General features: G+C 52.6%; 1 protein-coding gene across 6 annotated transcripts in view; it reads left to right on the plus strand.

The window, feature by feature from the left end:
- Nucleotides 1-17,872, plus strand: part of LOC122387851 (4-hydroxy-2-oxoglutarate aldolase, mitochondrial-like) — a 93,173-nt gene that overhangs the window by 16,757 nt on the left and 58,544 nt on the right. For 4 of the 6 annotated variants that reach the window (XR_006257695.1, XR_006257696.1, XR_006257698.1 and 1 more), the window contains 5 exons: nucleotides 263-392; nucleotides 7,907-8,080; nucleotides 8,855-9,024; nucleotides 9,366-9,545; nucleotides 10,261-10,326. Coding sequence is in view for 2 of the 6 variants with exons in the window: in XM_043378411.1 (XP_043234346.1) it covers nucleotides 263-392; nucleotides 7,907-8,080; nucleotides 8,855-9,024; nucleotides 9,366-9,533 (642 nt within the window). In the remaining 4 variants the exon portion in view is untranslated. Of the gene's footprint in view, nucleotides 1-262; nucleotides 393-7,906; nucleotides 8,081-8,854; nucleotides 9,025-9,365; nucleotides 9,546-10,260; nucleotides 11,148-17,872 lie in introns of those variants that run through there. The other 2 variants (XM_043378411.1, XM_043378412.1) reach the window with 1 other exon arrangement.

Consider the following 17,872-nt stretch of genomic DNA (forward strand, 5'->3'; position numbering starts at 1 on the left):
CCCTGCCAGGGCGAGGGTTAACATTCGCCCAATGGGCGTTGCATGGAAGGAACGGGACCAAATTAAGTCGGTAGTGCCCCCCTTAATTGAAGGTGTTCCACCGTTACTGTAGCCAAGTTTACGGAATGACTCACGGTCACCCATAAGCTGAACCTGCGTTTCTGGCAATGCCTAGGGCCTTGGCAATGCCGTTCGACACTACTGTCTACTACCACCCGCTAGGCCCCATTGCGGCTGATTTCTGAAGCTGCGTTTTTGGTAGGTGTCAACAGATGGCGCGCAGTGCGTCGTTACCACGGAAACCGGCCGGACTGAGTCGTTTGACGCCATTCTTCTCACAATGCCGCCGCCGCAAATTCTCGAGCTTGGAGGAACGCTGAAGAAGGATATCGGTAAGTACATGGGTGTAGTTTTCCAAAAATCATTGGGGGTGCTCAATAACTTTCAGAAAGGCATGCCATAGTTTTTGTAGTTTTTTTTAGCTGTTCTTTTTTTACTGTAACCATCAGGCATCATGCAAGAAATGATGTTAAATCGGTTCGAGAGCTTGTTTTAATAGCGCCACTGTAAAACAATTTTGGCTCACCCAATGGGGGGCTGGGGTCTCCAGCCGAACGCGCGGGGCTGGGGGGGGGGGGGTAAATTTTACCCCCTGTTATCTCCCGAACTAATGGTCGGATTTGGAAAATTCTAGCGCCAATCGAAAGATCTCATCACGAATAACTAAAAACATGTACTTAATTTAAAGTTTGAGGTGAAGGTCAAGGTCAGGTCAAGGGTACAAATTGCAAGTTTCTACAGTATCGGCCTTGCACCGTAGTTGCCGAAGAATGGAGTCATGGACTGAGACTGATTGCCCAAAACGTGTTTGGGCCTGACCTTGGCCATAAGTTTGGCAGGCCAGATTTTGTACTGGACCATTTTGAGTCAACTTTGAGAAATACATAACGTACAACGCTGGTAAAATCGTTGCTATAGGTATAACACAGTTTACCCGCTCCGGGTGTGAGGGAGGGGTGTGGGACAATGAGTGCACTGACGTGGCGCCCTCGGAGGGCCGGTATGAGATTAAAGCTCAGCTACACTAAGGGCTTGTGTGGTGCCTTCATTTATCGGTGGCACCCTCAGAATCACCGGCGTAGGGCCCTCAGAGCCGCCGGTAAGGGAGGCACCGGTGTGGGGCCGCCATGCAGGTGCCGGTGTGGGCGATCAGAGGTGCTAGTGTGATTCTCTCAGAGGCGCCGATGAGGGTCCTTACAGGCGTTGCTCCGGGCCCTCATAGACGCTGGTGTAGAGCCGTTACAGACGGGTGTGGGGCCTTTAGAGCTGCTGACGCGAACTGTCTACAAGTCGGCAGGGGGTCTCAGTGACCAGCAAGGGGTCCTTAGGCTTAGGCCGGCAGAAGAAGTCCTGCGGGGTCCTAGAGACCGGCATGGTACTGTCAGACGCCGGTGGGGCCCTCAGGGTCACCGTTGTGGGGCCCTCAAGTCATCAGTGGGTGGCCTTTATATGCGCAGGTGTTGGGTGGGTCCTCAGAGCCGCCGATAGGCACTGGCTTTAATAGGCACTGGTGTAGGCACTCGGAGTTGGGGGTGTGAAACCCTCAGACACACCGGTGTGGGCCCTCATAGGCACCGACGAGGGCCCCATAGTTGCCGTTATGGGGCCCTCAGAAAAATAAGTGTGGGACCATCACAGGTGGGAAATGCCCCTAGAACTATCCCCTCATAGGCCGGTAAGACCTCTCAGAGGCCAGTAACGGGCCTTTGGAGACCACCGAGGTGTCCTTAAAAGCCGCAAGAGGCCCTCAGAAGTCGGCGTGGGGCCCTTATGGAGACCTTAGTGTGGCTATTTAGGGCCCATGAGGTGCTCTAACGAGCCCCACGGGGCCCTTCTAAGTAGAAATATGGCCATAACCCTCAGCGGTCAAATGGCGCCGCAGGGCCTCTCGGACCCGAGGGTCCCTTTGAGCCCGATGGGGGGAGGGGGTGCGTGTCCCCTTAGACCCCTAGCTATGCCACTGTTTCATATGCATCATGTCAGGTATTTTAGGCTCGCCCCCCCCCCAAACTTGAAAATCGTTCCCGGGCCCCTGATTACGAGCGAGCGAGCGCAGCGAGCGAAGCGAGTCTTTTCAATATAACGGAAAAATCTCAGTATGAGCGGCCCAGCCCGGCCCGGCCTGTAACGCTTTTGAGAGGCTTATATCTCAGCAACCGCTGAACCGATTGGCCTGCGGTCTTTTTTGCTGGGTAGCCCCATCCCTTCTACCCCGTAATTGACTACTTTTGATGCATCTCAGTGACCGTCGTGGCACGTGCCACGTGAAAAGTCAAAGGTGTTCAAGCTGTTTTGCAAAAGTAGTGATTTTGAGAGGCTCATATTTCAGCGGCCGCTTGGGCGATTGATTTGCGGTAATTTTTGTAGGGTAGCAGCATCCCTTCTATCAAAAATAGGATACTCCCGATGCATGTGGGTCACCCCCAGTGCACGTGCAAAATACAACAACGAGAGGTGTCAAATTTGTTCCCATTTTAATAACTCGGTAATTACTGGGGCGATTTCGCTGAAACAATTGGCATACAGGTAGGCACCCACCAGGCAATGTATTCCCATGTGTTGCGGTTAAGGTGCTACTGCACGTGCGCACGTGCAGGGGGCGCTTCCAGATCTCGAGAACGGCTGGGCCGATTGCGCTTAAATTTGGTACACGGTTGGGGACCAGTTAGTAGGGTGCCGTGCAAAAGTCAGTTTGGACCCCGTTTGCACGTGCGCACGTGCAGAATGCCGCTTTCAGATCTCAGGAACGGCTGGGCCGATTGCGTTCAAATTTGGTACACCGCTAGCGACCGGTTAGAAGGGTGCTTTGCGCAAGCCCGTTGGAAGTACCCTCTCGCCTTTCCGCACGTGCAGGGCTCACTATCTCGCTCGCTCGTTCTTCGCCCAGAAGGCGTTTTACTGGTAATATCAGATGTAATGTTAACACAAATATCATGCATCTTAATTTGTGGTGATTTATTCAATGTATATTCTCTTAGTCACTGAATTGAGTAAGCATAGTGGGCTTGCGAATAATATTCAAGTTTGTTTTTACTCTTCAAGACCACCGAAGGCCTATGCCATGGCCCTCGTTTCGTTCGACCAAAATTCTACCGGTTTTAGAAGAGCTCCACCAGCCAATCACACGGCTCGGTCGTCATCTACCGCCTCACGCGCTGCACGTTTCACCGTCGTCGACTCCGACGGTCGTCGGACACTCGGACCAGTGGCGAAACCCTCATGGACAGACCCATTAATCTCCCGCCCAGCGGCGGAGTAAGGCAGCACTGCAGGGGGAGACGGGCCGGCCGCCACGTCCAGGCGCGCCGCAGACGTGCCATAGAGTACGAGCGGCGCCCGAGCCGCGGCCGTGTCCTGATCCCCCTAACAGGCAGCCCCGGACCCGCCCATGCAGGACGAGACCGGACGGCTGAACCCCGGGATGGGCCGGGCCTGCCAGCGGACAGCAGCCGGCAGGAAGGCGTTGGGGCCAGTGGGTCCCGCCGTGTAGAGCGCCACCCTTCACGTGGTGAAACCAACCGATGTCTGCCCCGGCACACTCTAAGCATCGGTCATTCATACATCAGTGGAAAGCCAGCTGACAACACGTACGACCGGGCTTACCTTCTAGCGGTGCGTGAGAGGGTGAGGGGTGGTGCGAATAGCAAAATCGCCCAGACCATCCGAAGCAGTCTCCCAGCGCGCCTGACACATTTGGTCCGCCGCTCACATCAGCCAATCCGTGCCATTTGTGGATCTAACCGGCGGCCCCGTCCCATCGCCATTAGAGATGCAGGATACCAACAGCGAACGATCACGGTCCCAGCCCGACTCAGCATCGCGGAGACTCGCAGGGTACTGGGATCAGGGAAACAGCTAGCACCTGCCATCTTCCTGACCAACCCCACGTCACTCAACAATAAATTGGACGAGCTATACGCGAACATACTGGAGTATGCCCCTGACGTTGTCTGCATCTCGGAAGTCTGGCAGGTCGCTCAGGACAAGGCAAATTTCCCCGGCTTCAGCTTCTTTCAGCGACCCAGACTGCATCGTCGGGGAGGTGGCGTCGGCTGCTACGTCAGACAGTCCATTCCAGTGAAGCTACTGAATAGCCTCCAACCCTCTGAGGAAGACGTTGAAGTGATATGGCTTCAATTACGGCCTAAACACCTTCCGGCAGGTTCATCTAATATCTGCATCGCCACAGTCTACTTCCCACCAGGCTCGTGTGCAGAGCTGCGAGTGAAATACGAGGAGCACCTTCAGTTCGCCATTGATGAGCTCCGTACCCTGTATGACTGCCCTCGATTTATCATCTGCGGTGATTTCAACAGCTTTCCAGTTGAGTCCCTCTGCCGGCTCAATGGTTTGCATCAAATTGTAACAGCCCCCACGCACGGGGACTCAGTTCTGGACCTCATCCTGACCGATCTGGGTGACTATTATCACGAGCCTGTGATGCTGTCGCCCCTCGGGCGCTCCAAGCACGTCATCGTGCACGCTCGACCGCGCACCATCCAGCCGACACCGAGGGAACGAACGACCGTGCGAATGCTGCCGGACTCGGGAGTTAGAGCATTCGGCAGGTGGATCACAGCACATGACTGGACCCCCGTATATGAGGCGTCTTCCCCCGATGAACAGGTGGCGGTGCTGCAGTCAACGCTCTCCACTGCTCTAGACCGGTTTCTGCCTACCAAGACATTGCCAGTGCGACATCGAGGGAAGCCTCACATCACCGCCACCGTCCGACACGCCATTGCCCAGAAGCACAGAGTTTTCCGACTCGAGGGCATGTCCGACCGGTGGCGACATCTACGAAATAAGGCCACTCATCTGTGCCGCAAAGCCAAGGCGGAATTCTACGACAGGAAAATACGAGGATTGAGGACAGCAAAGCCGGCTACTTGGTACCGTCAAATCAAGAGTCTGACCGGCCGAGTAAAGAACGAACAGCTAAACTTCGCTGAGTATGAGACTGGTGGGGCGCTGGCGGAAGCGGTCAACCAGCACTTCGCATCTATCTCATCCCAGCTGCCGGCACTCAACCTGGAGGAATTCCCTGCCTACCTGCCGGCGGACGCACCCCCACCGGTCATCCGACGAGCTGACGTCCAGAGGGAACTGAGCAGCATCCGCTCCAACATCTCCACCACACCGAATGAGCTACCAGCACGGCTGGTCAAGGAGTTTGCCTTCGAATTATCGCAGCCACTCACTCACATCTTCAACTCCTCGCTATCCTCCGGAAAATTTCCGTCTGCTTGGAAGCTATCCTTCATCACCCCCATTCCCAAGGTCAACCCTCCAACCTCTTTCAACGATCTTAGACCCATTTCACTCACCCCGCTCTTCTCCAAAATCTTTGAAGGATTTTTGACAACCTGGATCATGGCTGACATTACCCCATCACTTGACCCACACCAGTTCGGAAACAGGCCAGGCTACTCTACGGTACATTACCTGATCTCGCTATATGACTTCCTGGCTAAGAACACAGACAGCTCTTCAAACGCTGCGGCCATCCTGGCGATCGATTTTTCCAAGGCCTTCGACCTGGTTAGCCATGATGTCGTGCTCAGGAAACTACTGGACCAGCAAGTTCGTCCCTCCATCGTGCCTACAGTAGCCAGCTTCCTCAACGAGCGGAAACAGGTCGTTCGACTTGGTGGCTCGAATCCTGTCTCATCAGAGCTCACTACCACGTGTGGAACGCCCCAAGGGACAAAAATCGCCCCGATTGCATTTTTGGCTCATATAAATGACTGTGCAGTTACCGAAGATCATCGATGGAAGTATGTGGACGACCTCAGTATCGGCATCCTGTCTCCTGCAAGAGATGCAAACATTGTCCTTCAGAAAGCCCAGACGGCCGCATCCACTCTGGAAACATGGTCAGAGAACAATCTCATGAAGATCAACGGAAAAAAAGTGTCATATACTCATCTGCAACTTCTCTCACAACACGGATATGGACGGCGCAGTAATCATTAACAACGAACCAGTACCTGTCGTCTCTACCATGAAACTTCTCGGAGTCCATATTACTTCTGACCTAAAGTGGACGGCAAATACAAATCATATCACAAAAAACGCCTCTCGCAGGCTGTTCATGCTCACAGTCCTCCGTCAGTTCCATGCAGATCTGAGCGATATCCGCGCCGTCTACATCAGCTTCATTCGTCCATGTCTGGAATACTGCTCTCAACTGTGGCACACGGGACTGACACAGCAACAAGCACAAGCAATCGAGCAAGTTCAGAAAAGAGCTTGCAAAATCATGATAGGATACGAAAACTACACCGACTACGCCTCTGCCTGCCAGCTCCTCAACCTCGAGACTCTGAGCGAGCGTCGCGATTCTGTCCTCTGCAAGCTGGCGGCCGACATCCTCGCCAACCCCGCCCACCCACTGTACCCGGGCGAGCAGCTGGCAAATGTGAGGCGCCCTCTGCGCCGGCAGCGAAAGTTTGTCGTACCGCGGGCCAAAACTGAGCGGTACAAAAAGTCCACTGTGCCTGTACTCATAGATCTAAGATCTAATGAACAAGATGTGATCCCCACGTAGATATGTTCGGAGCTCTTTTGAAATGCACTGTGTTTTTAATTTTTGTGATGCTTTTCACTTCTTCATGTGGTGCCACCATTGCACAGCTCGCCTCATGTACGGCCTTTTTACCAGTCGTTGACTGTCACGTGGTCAAATAAACCTTTATGTATGTATGTATGTATGTATGTAGCATAGTATTTGCATGATTCACTGGGCTCATTACAGTACTAGGAGATGGACATTCTGATTATTGAGGGCCTTGAGTCAGCTGGGAATGTTTTGAGGAGGCTGGGGGTGCTTTAAGAAGGCAGGGGGTGCTGAGCTCAGGATTGGGGGTGCTTGAGCACCCACAAAGAGATATAAAGTTACGCTTATGGGTAAGTAGCAGTATAGGGCCTTGAGTAGGGAATTAGTCGTTATTACCTCGTAAGGTTGCATGGTCTTTTGGTTGTAAGGTCTTTGAGCTTGTTGTACAGAGCTTGTCTCGCCGCGTGAAGGATAAAGATGTTTTCTTTGAGCTTGTTGTACAGAGCTTGTCGGTATATGTCAAGTTTAGGTCCTAACTACAATTGTGACGCTGTTGATACGAATATGAAACAGCAAAAATTTTAGGTTTTAGGTTAGGTTAGGTTGTAGGTTTGTAGGTTTTAGGTTGTAGGTAGGTAGGTTTGTAGGTTAGGTTAGGTTAGGGTAGGTTGTAGGTTGTAGGTTGGTAGGTTATAGGTAAGTAGGTAAGGTTAGGTCAGGTTTGATTATGTTTTTTTCTTTTATTTGCGAGACATATGAGTATCATTTTTGAATTCAGGATGTCAAATAATGTAAAAATATGAAAAATTTATCAATGAAATCTTCTTAGGACTTAAACTTGACATTTACCAGCTTGTCTCGCCGCGTGAAGGATAGAATAGACAATGAAACTTGCCCCATGCAAAGAAGTTAGAATACTACAATACCAAATATCACCTACAATTATTACAATCATTACTACAATACAATTATTTACATATTATTTTTGTGTTTTTATAGGGAGATTTAGGAATATTACAGCCTTCTTCGTCAGCTTCCCAATATAATGATAATACTTAAAGCTTGGCTCGTGTGTAAATCATTGCATGCCAAACATGAATCCGTCCTAGCTCGACAACAACATTTATAATCATGTTTCCAATGTGATAGCTTGTAATACAGTGTGCTTGCATGAATAATTAGGCAAATGTTGGCAATCTTATATGATTCCATGTCTGACACCTGCCTCATCATCGTTCATTCCATCAACAGCACTACCCCCATCTCTCCCCCTCTATTCGTCCCCAGAGTCAAACCCCGCACTATCTTCTGGCCTCCGCTCGGTTCGGTTCAGCTCCCGGTATGCCCTGGGTCTGTTCTTTGGCGCCGGGGGAGGCCCGAAGGTGGACTGGGGTGCCAAGTATGTATCGGACCACCCCGTGGTGCGGTATGTGGCAGTGGATAACGTCAAACGCGGACAAGGTGAGTGAATGAAAGGGGAAGGGGGGGGGGGTGAAAGTTGTAAATTAATCATAATAAGGCGTTGGAATACGTTGGTGGATGTTGGTAATGGAGAGTTGTCGTTGCTGTTAAGCTTGGTTGTGGTCTGTTAAGTGTAATTGCGAGTTCAATCAGGCAATTATGGGATGACGTGGGGGTTATTGAAAGTCATCCGAGGTCGGTGGATCACTAGCAATCACTTGAGCGTTAGTTAAGCTGGTTGAAGGTTCATTGACTGTACATCATCTCTGTAGCTGTAGCGTGCATGTGTACGTGTACAGTACGTGGCGGGGCTGGTGCAGTTGGGGCTGGGCTGAGGGGGAGTGCTACCGAGCCATCATCAGCTGGCGATGAGATGCTGCGAGGTCGGATGGCCGACGTTGGCGCCGGCGGGTGGGCGGGCTGCGGGCAGAGCCAGTGGGGCACGGACGGGGCTGCCGTGCGCGAGACTGTGCATTCGTGGTGTGACATCAGACGAAAATCGCGAGGAATAGATTTGCTACAAATCTCATAGCTTATTAATAACTCCTCTTTATTGGACTACTCACTCTTCGTGTTTTTTTTTATTTTAGTACAGGAAGTCAGTGTCACTAGATTTATGGTGAATTTCCTATGGTGAATTTCCTAGATTCACATTATTCCGTTTTAAATATTGATTTCGTCACTCAATGGGTAATTCCGTCGGCGATTTTTTGAAATAAACGAAAATAAATAAATTCGTTCTATAGGTTCTGACCGGTCGCCTCTGCCCGCCAGCCTCCGGTCCCAGTTCGGTGGTGGTCCACACCAGCGTCCAGTTCGGGGAGGAGCACGTCGAGAAGACGCCCGCCGAGGTGCAGCCAATCCTGGAGCGCCACGTCACAGAGCTGTTCCCTGATTGGCCGGCGCCCACCTCGGTCAAATGCCAGAAGTGGCGCTATTCGCAGGTACGACTGGTGAATGTGAGGCGAATTGTATTGAGTCGTGGTCGAAATAGGTTAGGCACTGACCCATTTGACCGCGTGACACACTTGACCCTTTACGACATTATCTGAGCCATAATCGCTGCTGACTCATCCTAACCAAGTGAGAAGAACTAAGTCATTAACCATAGGAAACACAATTCATCTGACAGTGTCTTACTCAGCGATCTGACTCAGTCTGACCCGATATTATGACGCGATATTTTGACCCCATACTGACTCCTTACTGACCTGATACTGACCCCATCTGACCCTATACTGACCCCATCTGACCCCATATTCTGACCCCATCTGACCCCGCTCAGGTGACGGAGCCGTTCCCGGGCCGTCCCGGCCACGTGGTGCTCAGTGAGCAGCCCCTGGTAGTGGCCGCCGGTGATGTGTTCAACCGCTCCAACATGGACGGGTGTCTGGAGTCGGCTACCGGAGCGGCCCGGCTCCTGGTGGAGAAGCTACGTCAGAAGGAGGCGTAACCACCGACCCAGGTAGGTTGACTCGAGGCCCGAAGGTTCATCTCCTCCCTACCGTGGACTGGGTATCGCGGATAATTGTTCCTTCGCTCGCAGGATTGCATCATCGTATTGTTGATTTGTGCTGCTTCTCTTGATTGTGTACATTTTTTATCTGACTGAGCCAGAGATGGAATATCGGCCTTCATGATAGTAATTTGTGATACAGTTCTGGCAATTTCGAGAAAAAAACCTAACATTATTTGTAACAAAATGCAAAGACACTACTGATCCCAGCCGCGATGAAATCGGCATTACCTGTCTCGAGTGTCTCAATTTTGCTGATTTGGGTTGGAAACGACATCCAAATGAAAATTATTTTGCACGATCATCTCTAGCTGCTTTTAAGAGCAATTTACCACTCCCAATTTTACCTAGAAAAGCATCTGCATGGCTGGTCGTTTTACGTCCTACATTTACCACACTTGCATAGAAATTAATGCTATATTGATCCTTATTCCTCTCCTTTTGGGGTTATCTGACTGACGAGGCGACTTTCCACTCTCATTCCCTCGCCGATGACCACTTAAGTCCGCCCCCCGCCCCCCCCCCCCCCACCACTCTCATTCGCCCTGTTGAAGAGTAATTTCCCCTCTGACAACCAAGCTGAAATACTATTTTGGGAGCCCCCCCCCCCCCCCCCGTTCCACCGCCTATGCCTGACCCGCTCTGTGCGTCTTCTGTTTTTCAGGAGCCACTAGCAGTACCACAGACGGAGTCGGAGCGAGTTGGCGAGCGGAAAACAGACACCATAGCGGTTAGTCCTTAGTCTTTTCTCGGAATCTGGCTCAGATGAGGGATTGTTTGCGGTGATGGTCTTCAAATTAGACAGCCTGCAATTATGCGAGTCTACGGATTAGTCTACGGATCAGAGAGTCTAAATATCTGTAGTCTACAGTGAAGTGCCGCGGTGGTGATAAATTGACCAGAGACTTTACGAATATACCGAATGGTATAGTGGTAGGGTAGAGTGAACTCGTTTTAGGGATTGGGTATTTTTACATTTGTTTCGATGTGTCCCTTTGTAGTGTATTGAAGGATTCGCAATGGGGCATGGAAGGAACAATTAAAATACTTATCTGTTTCGAAAAATTAGGGTGACTTTTTGTGAATCTACTAGTAATTTGATGAGTGGGATGCAATTGATATCTGTCACCGGCACAGAGTATGTTAAACTCACATGTGCTCAACTCAGGACTTTTGACTTAAGTCAGACTGAACACAGAGGGCACTTCGTAGTTCCGGTTTGAAACGTGACTGCTGCTACATATTTACATAACTCACTACAGTATGGCAGCAACTCCAGTCATACATGAAAATATGTTAGTTGTAAATCTGTTAGTGCCTATGTAATAAGTGCTGTTCAGCCAGAACATCTCAACATCTGCTTTTACTGCACAACCAGTGTGATCCGGCGTTAATTTGGTAATACCTATGCTGCCGTGAAAAGGAAATCGATATCGTAGGTGACATTTTTAACATTTTACAAGAGAGCCGTTCTTATGTTCTGGTTAGTTTTAGTACCCTTGCGGACACTTGCGTTGCTTGAATTGGGATAATATAAGAGGTCGTCACGGTGTTTGCAATTTCACCATTAATTTAGTTAAACATGGTTTTCGCGATATTAAAAAATAATTATATCTGAACCTGTTTACGTGTTAGCATTCACGAGGACAGAGCCCCGCTAAGCAGAGCTTGTTGCATTTGCCCTCTTCCCTCCGATCGCGCGATTCCTGAGCCTAGCTCATATACAATTTGTATGTCAGTAGGACGGGCGTAGGACGGAGGGGGCGTTTCCCTGCATTGCGGCAATTGACAGCCGTTGTCAGAGCCACTATGCCCTCCATTTTTCTCCCGACGGAGTGCTCAAACGCGCCAAGCTCTCGGATCAGGGACACTGCTTTACAGTGAGGGCTCACTGCAAGCATGCCATAGCAGGCGGTATATTGATGGCGCACTCTCCCTTACTCGGCGCAGAAAATGCCCGCGGCGAACCGTGTTGAAGGCATTCTTCAGTCAATTTTCACCATGTCACTTTCTGTTTCGAGCGCGCGACCGAAAGCCCGTGTTGCATGGGCAGCTGTCTCACATCCTCCCGGCGTACCGTATCCCAGCTGCGTGGGCCTCAGCTTTTCGCCCACTTCAGCCCTGCGGGCCTCAGGGCGAGCCCGGCCGCTAGCCTACGGTAGGCGCAACCAACAGCGATTGGTCTTACACCACCGTCTGACTTGCGTAAAGTCATTTAGTGTATACTAACTCGATGCTAACTCGGTAACTCTAAGTAACTCGATCTTTTACTTAGCCGAGGGCAGCTAGGGATCCTGCCAGGGCTCTCCATCCCATTTGCCAGGGGTGGACGTCATCCCGCCCCAGGAAGACAGGGTCGAGGTTAAAGGCTTGGATGACAGTGGGCGCTTGGTGGAACTTTGAGCGCAAAATATTATTCGTCAGGTGGTGCCGACGTCGGTATGTAGCGCGGGAGACATCAGTGTCCCGCAGCTTCATTCGGTGCATGACTGGATATATGTGCAACCAACAGCGATTGGTCTGACTTGCTTAAAGTCATTATTGTGTACGATTGTGTTATTGTATTTGCATTGTAGAAAAGCCCTTTTGCTAGTTTCACTTTTGCTAAAGTGACACTTTTGGAAACTTTGGTGAAATGTACAAGGATGGCTATATGAACCCATCTGTCAGGCTGCTCTTTCCAAGAAGTATCACTTTACCGCAAAGCCAGTAAAGGGGCTCTATATGACCCGGACCCTGGCCTATGACAGCATTGTTTAGTTTCAAGTTTATCGAACGCACATAGCAGCATGCGGCCGGTCCTCTCACTGACTTCGGCCTGCCACCAACCGCAGCCATACCCGTTAGTAGCCTCATAAACACCGAGCGCCCGTCGCGCTTCTAACTCGGACTGTTGTAACCGGGAACGCGTGCTCTCACCACGCGGAGTCCGGCATGATAAAAGCACAGGTTTTCTTGGAAAAGCGTTTAATGAGCACTTTTACACTAGTACCGTCCTCTCGAGCTTGGTGTTCCGCGTTGCCGCTTGTCAACAGTCTCTTCAGCGGTGCAACTCGTGTCTTGCTCATGATGAACGAGCAGTGATGCGTGCTGTCTGGTGAGGTCGTACGGAGATAAGCGACTGCTCCGAACGCTCCCTCTGATGCGTCGCAGAAGACATGAAGCTCGCGCGCAATTGTGTCACTTGATGTTGGACGGAGGCAGCGTGAGACACTGATGTTTCTCAGTGCTGGCAGTTCTTGGAGCCATTCTTCCCATTCTTTCTGCTCCTCACGATCCAGCTCGTCCCAGTCCAGTTGCTTGGTCCAGAGCTGCTGCATGAACATTTTGGCTCTGATGACGAAAGGCGCGGCGATCCCCAGACGATCGAAGATCGACGCAGTCCTTTGGAGGACTCCCCGCTTTGTCATCGGGACGCTTGAGTCTCGGAATCTGAAGCTCAGACTGTCCTTTTCAGCATCCCAAACCACTCCCAAGGCACCTTGTGTGGGCAGCTCCGCTTCTGTGAGGTCTAGTTCCGGCTGGGCGCGCTTCTCTCGGGGAATGCTCTCCAGGACGCGCCTCGAGTTGCTTACCCACTTGGATAGATGGAAGCCGCCTCGGGAGAGTGTCTCTGTCACCTGCTTCGTCGTCTTCAATGCATCATCTTCATGTTCTTCTGATCGTAAGAAGTCGTCCATGTAGAAACTGTTCTTCACAGTTTCCACGGCCTTCTTTGGTAGCCCGCAGTCTTCTCCATGGTCCGCGACTGTTCTTTGGAGGACGTAGTTGGCAGACGCTGGAGACGATTTGGCGCCGAAGATGGTCACCTGCATCTCATAGATGTCTGGTTCTCTAGTTTGATCCAGGTCGCGCCACAGGAAGCTGAGCGCAGGTCGGTCCTTCTCGATGACACGGACCTGGTGGTACATTTCTTGGATGTCTGCCACCATGCCGACTTTTTCTTCTCGGAAACGGAGCAGGACGCCGGTGAGGTTCTTCAGCAGGTCTGGTCCGGTCAGGAGTTTGTCATTCAGCGATGTTCCGTACGATCTGGCTGCCGCATCGAAGACTATCCTGAAGCGGCCTGGCTTATTGGGATTAGTCACGGCATGGTGTGGTAGGAACCAGCGTCTGGGCAGCCGGAGCTGTGCCTCCTCCCTGGACAGCTTTCTGGCGTGGCCCTTTTTTACATATGCATCGATCGTGGCCTGGTAAGCTGCGCTTTCTCTTCATCGTTTACCAGACGCCTATCGGTGCCGTGTAGTCTCTTTGTAGCCATCACCTTGTTGTCTGGAAACAGCGTGTCGTCGTCAGTCTTCCAGAGGAGGCCAGTCTCGTAACGGTTGCCGGTTAACTTGGTGGTTGTTGACTCTAGAAGCTCTTGCGCTCGACGGTCTTCTTTCGACTGTGACACTGACCGTTCATACTTGGCTCCGAAGGATTCAGTTGTCCACCAGTCCTTCTGCATTTTGTCTAGTTCCTCGTCAGCAGCGGAGCTTTTCTGGATTCTGGAGAAGATGGAAAAGGGAGTACCTCCATACCCTGATCCACAGGAAAAAATGGCAAGCTGACCAACGGAACCTAACAGTCGGCGACGTAGTGCTATTAGCAGAGTCTGACACGCCCCGAGGTCACTGGGCGCTGGCGCGCGTGCTGCAAGTGTTCCCCGGGCCTGACGGCCGAGTCCGCGCCGTACAGCTCAAAACGGCGGCGGGTGGCCACTTTCGCCACTTTCGCGCGGCGGGCCCTGCGGGCTGAGCGCCGCGCGCCGCCACACTCGGCGCGGAGGGCCGCGAGCTCGGCCTCCGCCGCGCCCGCCCGCCGGTCCGCCTCTTCATGGAGCCGGGCGCTATACGCTGCCCGAGCCTCCGCCTCCTGCTGCCGGTCTCGTAGCCAGACCACTTCAGCTGCTGAGGCGCGGAGTTCCGCTGCGGCCGCGGCGGTATGGGTTCGTTCTTCTGCCAGCAGGGCGTCGGCGGCGAAAATCTCCGCTTCCAGAGCCGCTTGGCGCCCCGGCAGTGGCGAGAGCCGAGCCGCCGCCGCGGCCAGGTCGTAACGGAGGGCATCGTTGAGCCAGAACCCAAATGGAGACGGGCCCAGACAAGCCGCAACATCTGGGCCGCCCCACCGTCAGAGTCAAGCCAAGCCCGGTATGTGGCCCACCGGGCGGCGAGGACTTCGGCGCTGACTCGCAGGATTCTGAACTCAGAAGAAATATCGTCAGCTAGACTGTGTTAAGCTGAGTGAGAGGAGCAGCAGACACAAACATCAGCATGACACAAACAAGAAACAAACTAGCTACGTACCTCTGCGCCTCCGGATCGTTTTGGTGGTTGCGGTCGATAGTGGGCAGCTGCCGAGCAAGTACTTGCTCCCGCCCCTCCTCGTCTTCACCAGATAATTCCCGGAGGTCTATTTCTAAAATGCAATGCGGGACGAAGCTGACATAGTCAGCTCCGCAGGATCGCTTCAAGCTCCAGGATGGCTTCTGGTCTGGCCATGACGCTGGCTGACGAAGGACTGACCAACCAGAGCCCCCGAACCAGTTAAAGTAAGGAAGGATGTTGTGCGTGTACAGTCTGTCTTAAAAGTACCGCGCAAAGTTACGGTGGATCCATCAAGCCTGACCGAGGAAGGGCCTGCTATAATTTGAAAGTCACCGAACCAATTGACCTGGGGAAGGGACGAGGATGTCCATTGTCCATTGTTTCGGGGTGACTCAAATTTAGCAGTCCTTCATCGGTCAGGCTTGATGGATCCACCGTCACTTTGCGCGGTACTTTTAAGACAGACTGTACGTGCTAACCGACGCACTCACTCTTCATTCGTGTTTTGCTTTGTGAATATGAGCCTCGTAACTCGCACATAACGGCCGTTTGTGTTTGGTAGTTTATTCGATTTAGGCGTGTGAATCGTACTTGTTTGAACGTCTTTGTCGGTGATCGTGTCATTTTGTGTTCTCCCTGTGGTCGGAAAAGAGCATCCCGACCCCTCGTTCACTGTTTGCTGTGCATTCAGTCGACCAAGGAAGGGCTGCTAAATTTGAGAATCACCGAACCAATTGACAGCCTCTTCCACCGCCAGGTCAATTGGTTAAGTGACTCTCAAATTAAGCAACCATTCCTCAGTCGGGCTTGATGGGTCCATCGCACCGATGCGTGGCACTTTCAGGACGGACTGTGCGTGGGTGAACAGCATGGAATCACCGAAAGCGTCCTTGCCGGCGAGGTTCACACAGTGTGCGCCGCAGTGAACGAAGACGGCGTATGGCTGTTCTTGCCTGAGAACAGCCTGGGCGCCTTTTTAATAGGCGGCCATGTTCGTTGCCCCATCGAAAGACATGCCTCTGAGCCTATCGAAGGGGATCCCATACCTCAGCAGAACGTCCTTGATTGTGGAAGCCATGCCTCTGCCCGACGTGATGTGGAGCTTCTGTCCAAAATGGCAGTGGCTTGCACTTTCTGACCACCAGGACCAACACATCAATTTTTGCAGCTGGCAAAAGAGTACACGCACTGGCTTCATCAGTTTTACATGACAGAGTTGCTTGTTGAGCATCATTCATCACAGGACTTCTCTGACCGATGTGAGATGAGGGTCAATGGGAGGCACCTGAGGGGTGTCATATTCCTGATAGCAGCATAGCACTGAGTGTCCTTACCTGAATGAAAACATTTGGCAGCACCTGACCTGGCACGATGTAAGTTTGAAAAGGCACTTAAAAAACGCCAGCCCCGCCACGACCAGCTGCTCCGCCAGTCCGTCTAGAATGATGGTGCAGCTCGTCACCGCCTGGCAGTCCTCTGTCGGGTTGGTCAGGAACTCCCGGATGGCGGCCGGCGCTCGGGTTGGTGGGAGCCAGCCGGCCGGCCGGCTGCAGGGCCCAGAACCGCTCCAGCTGCATACGGGACAGGGCGGGTTACGGACGCTTGAGCCCAACGAGGCTATGCGCCCTAACCCAACAAGTACAAGTAAGGGACAGGGCGTCAGCTGTGCTGTTATCCCGGCCCGCTACGTGCTGGACGAGGAAGGTAAAGGACACTTGTTGAAAGCCAAATCTATTGCGACTTGAGTTCAATAAAATGCGCCGAACTGTCGGAAAGCATATTCCCACCTCCGAACAGAACAGGTCAGAATCGCGGAGGGTTCTTAGGGCATATTACCACATGGCCGGGCAGTGAGCAGTGGGACAGTCTGGCGTTGGGTGGTGCCTAGGCCACCTCCGACAGGAGAGCCAGCAGCTCGTTAGCTGATGACTCGGGTGAGGCCTGACTTGCTGTCTGTTTTGCTGAGGCTCGGCCGGTCGTCGCAGACGGAGGAGGCGAAGGCCGGGTGCGCACCCCTGTCACGTCTGGTGGTGGCTGCTGTCGGCGGTCTGCCCTCGCCCGGTCTGTGGCGGCTGTGGCGAGAACCGCGGCGGCGTTGCCTCGCACAACAGCGATCGAGAGTCGCTGTAAAAGCCATTCGGTCTCGCGTCGTTCGCCGGTACGGGTGGTGATAAGCTGGCCCAGCTCGCGGATGAATTTGGAGGTGGTGGGGCCGAGCACTTCGGAGGTCTCCACTGCAATGGGCACGACTGCAATGAGTCGGAAAGCTGTACAAGATGTCTCCTCTCCAAACACACGGTGCTGACTGAACACGCGACAGCCTATTGAGTTCGTCGCGCACGTCCGGCCCCACAACAGCAGCTTCTTATCAAACGGCCATTCTGTATTAGGCAGATAGACGAACAGGCAGAGCAGCGCTATTTACACAGGACCAGAGACGAGCGGGAGAAACTTTGACAAACGTTGCGCAGTTGCGACACGCTTCAGTGCGTGATAACTGACCAGTAATTACAATCACGTAACACCCCTCTCCTTTACGTCTAATCATCCACTGCTGTGCATTAACACCGAACTTCACGTAGGTCTCACGCTCCATCTATGTCTTCTATGCTACAATCTACAGGTTAAGTCGCACAGGGGCACGGACATGTCTCCATGAGCGGGTACACGTTTGGACATTGGCGTGTTCCCCGGCGGTCGCGGTGCGCGCTCCTGCTGGAGTCGGCATCCGGTTCGGGCTCGCAGTCGGTGTCGCCTCGGGCGTTTGTTGGAGGCACGACGGCTTGGTGTGCTGGTGCGCCCCGAGGAACTGTCGGTTGCGCCATTAGATGACTCCCTCGCTCTCTACCCTTAGCTCCTAGGTTTTACTTCGCTGGTGACGATGGCCTTCTTCCAAGGAACCTTACCCCGCGTTCGGAGTCTTTCGGACGACGAAGGTTCTTTGTCGTCCAGCCAATCCCGTTCCAT

The sequence above is a fragment of the Amphibalanus amphitrite genome, unplaced genomic scaffold (genome assembly GCF_019059575.1).
Source record: "Amphibalanus amphitrite isolate SeventyFive unplaced genomic scaffold, NRLGWU_Aamphi_draft 000300F_arrow, whole genome shotgun sequence".
Taxonomy (NCBI): Eukaryota; Metazoa; Arthropoda; class Thecostraca; order Balanomorpha; family Balanidae; genus Amphibalanus; species Amphibalanus amphitrite.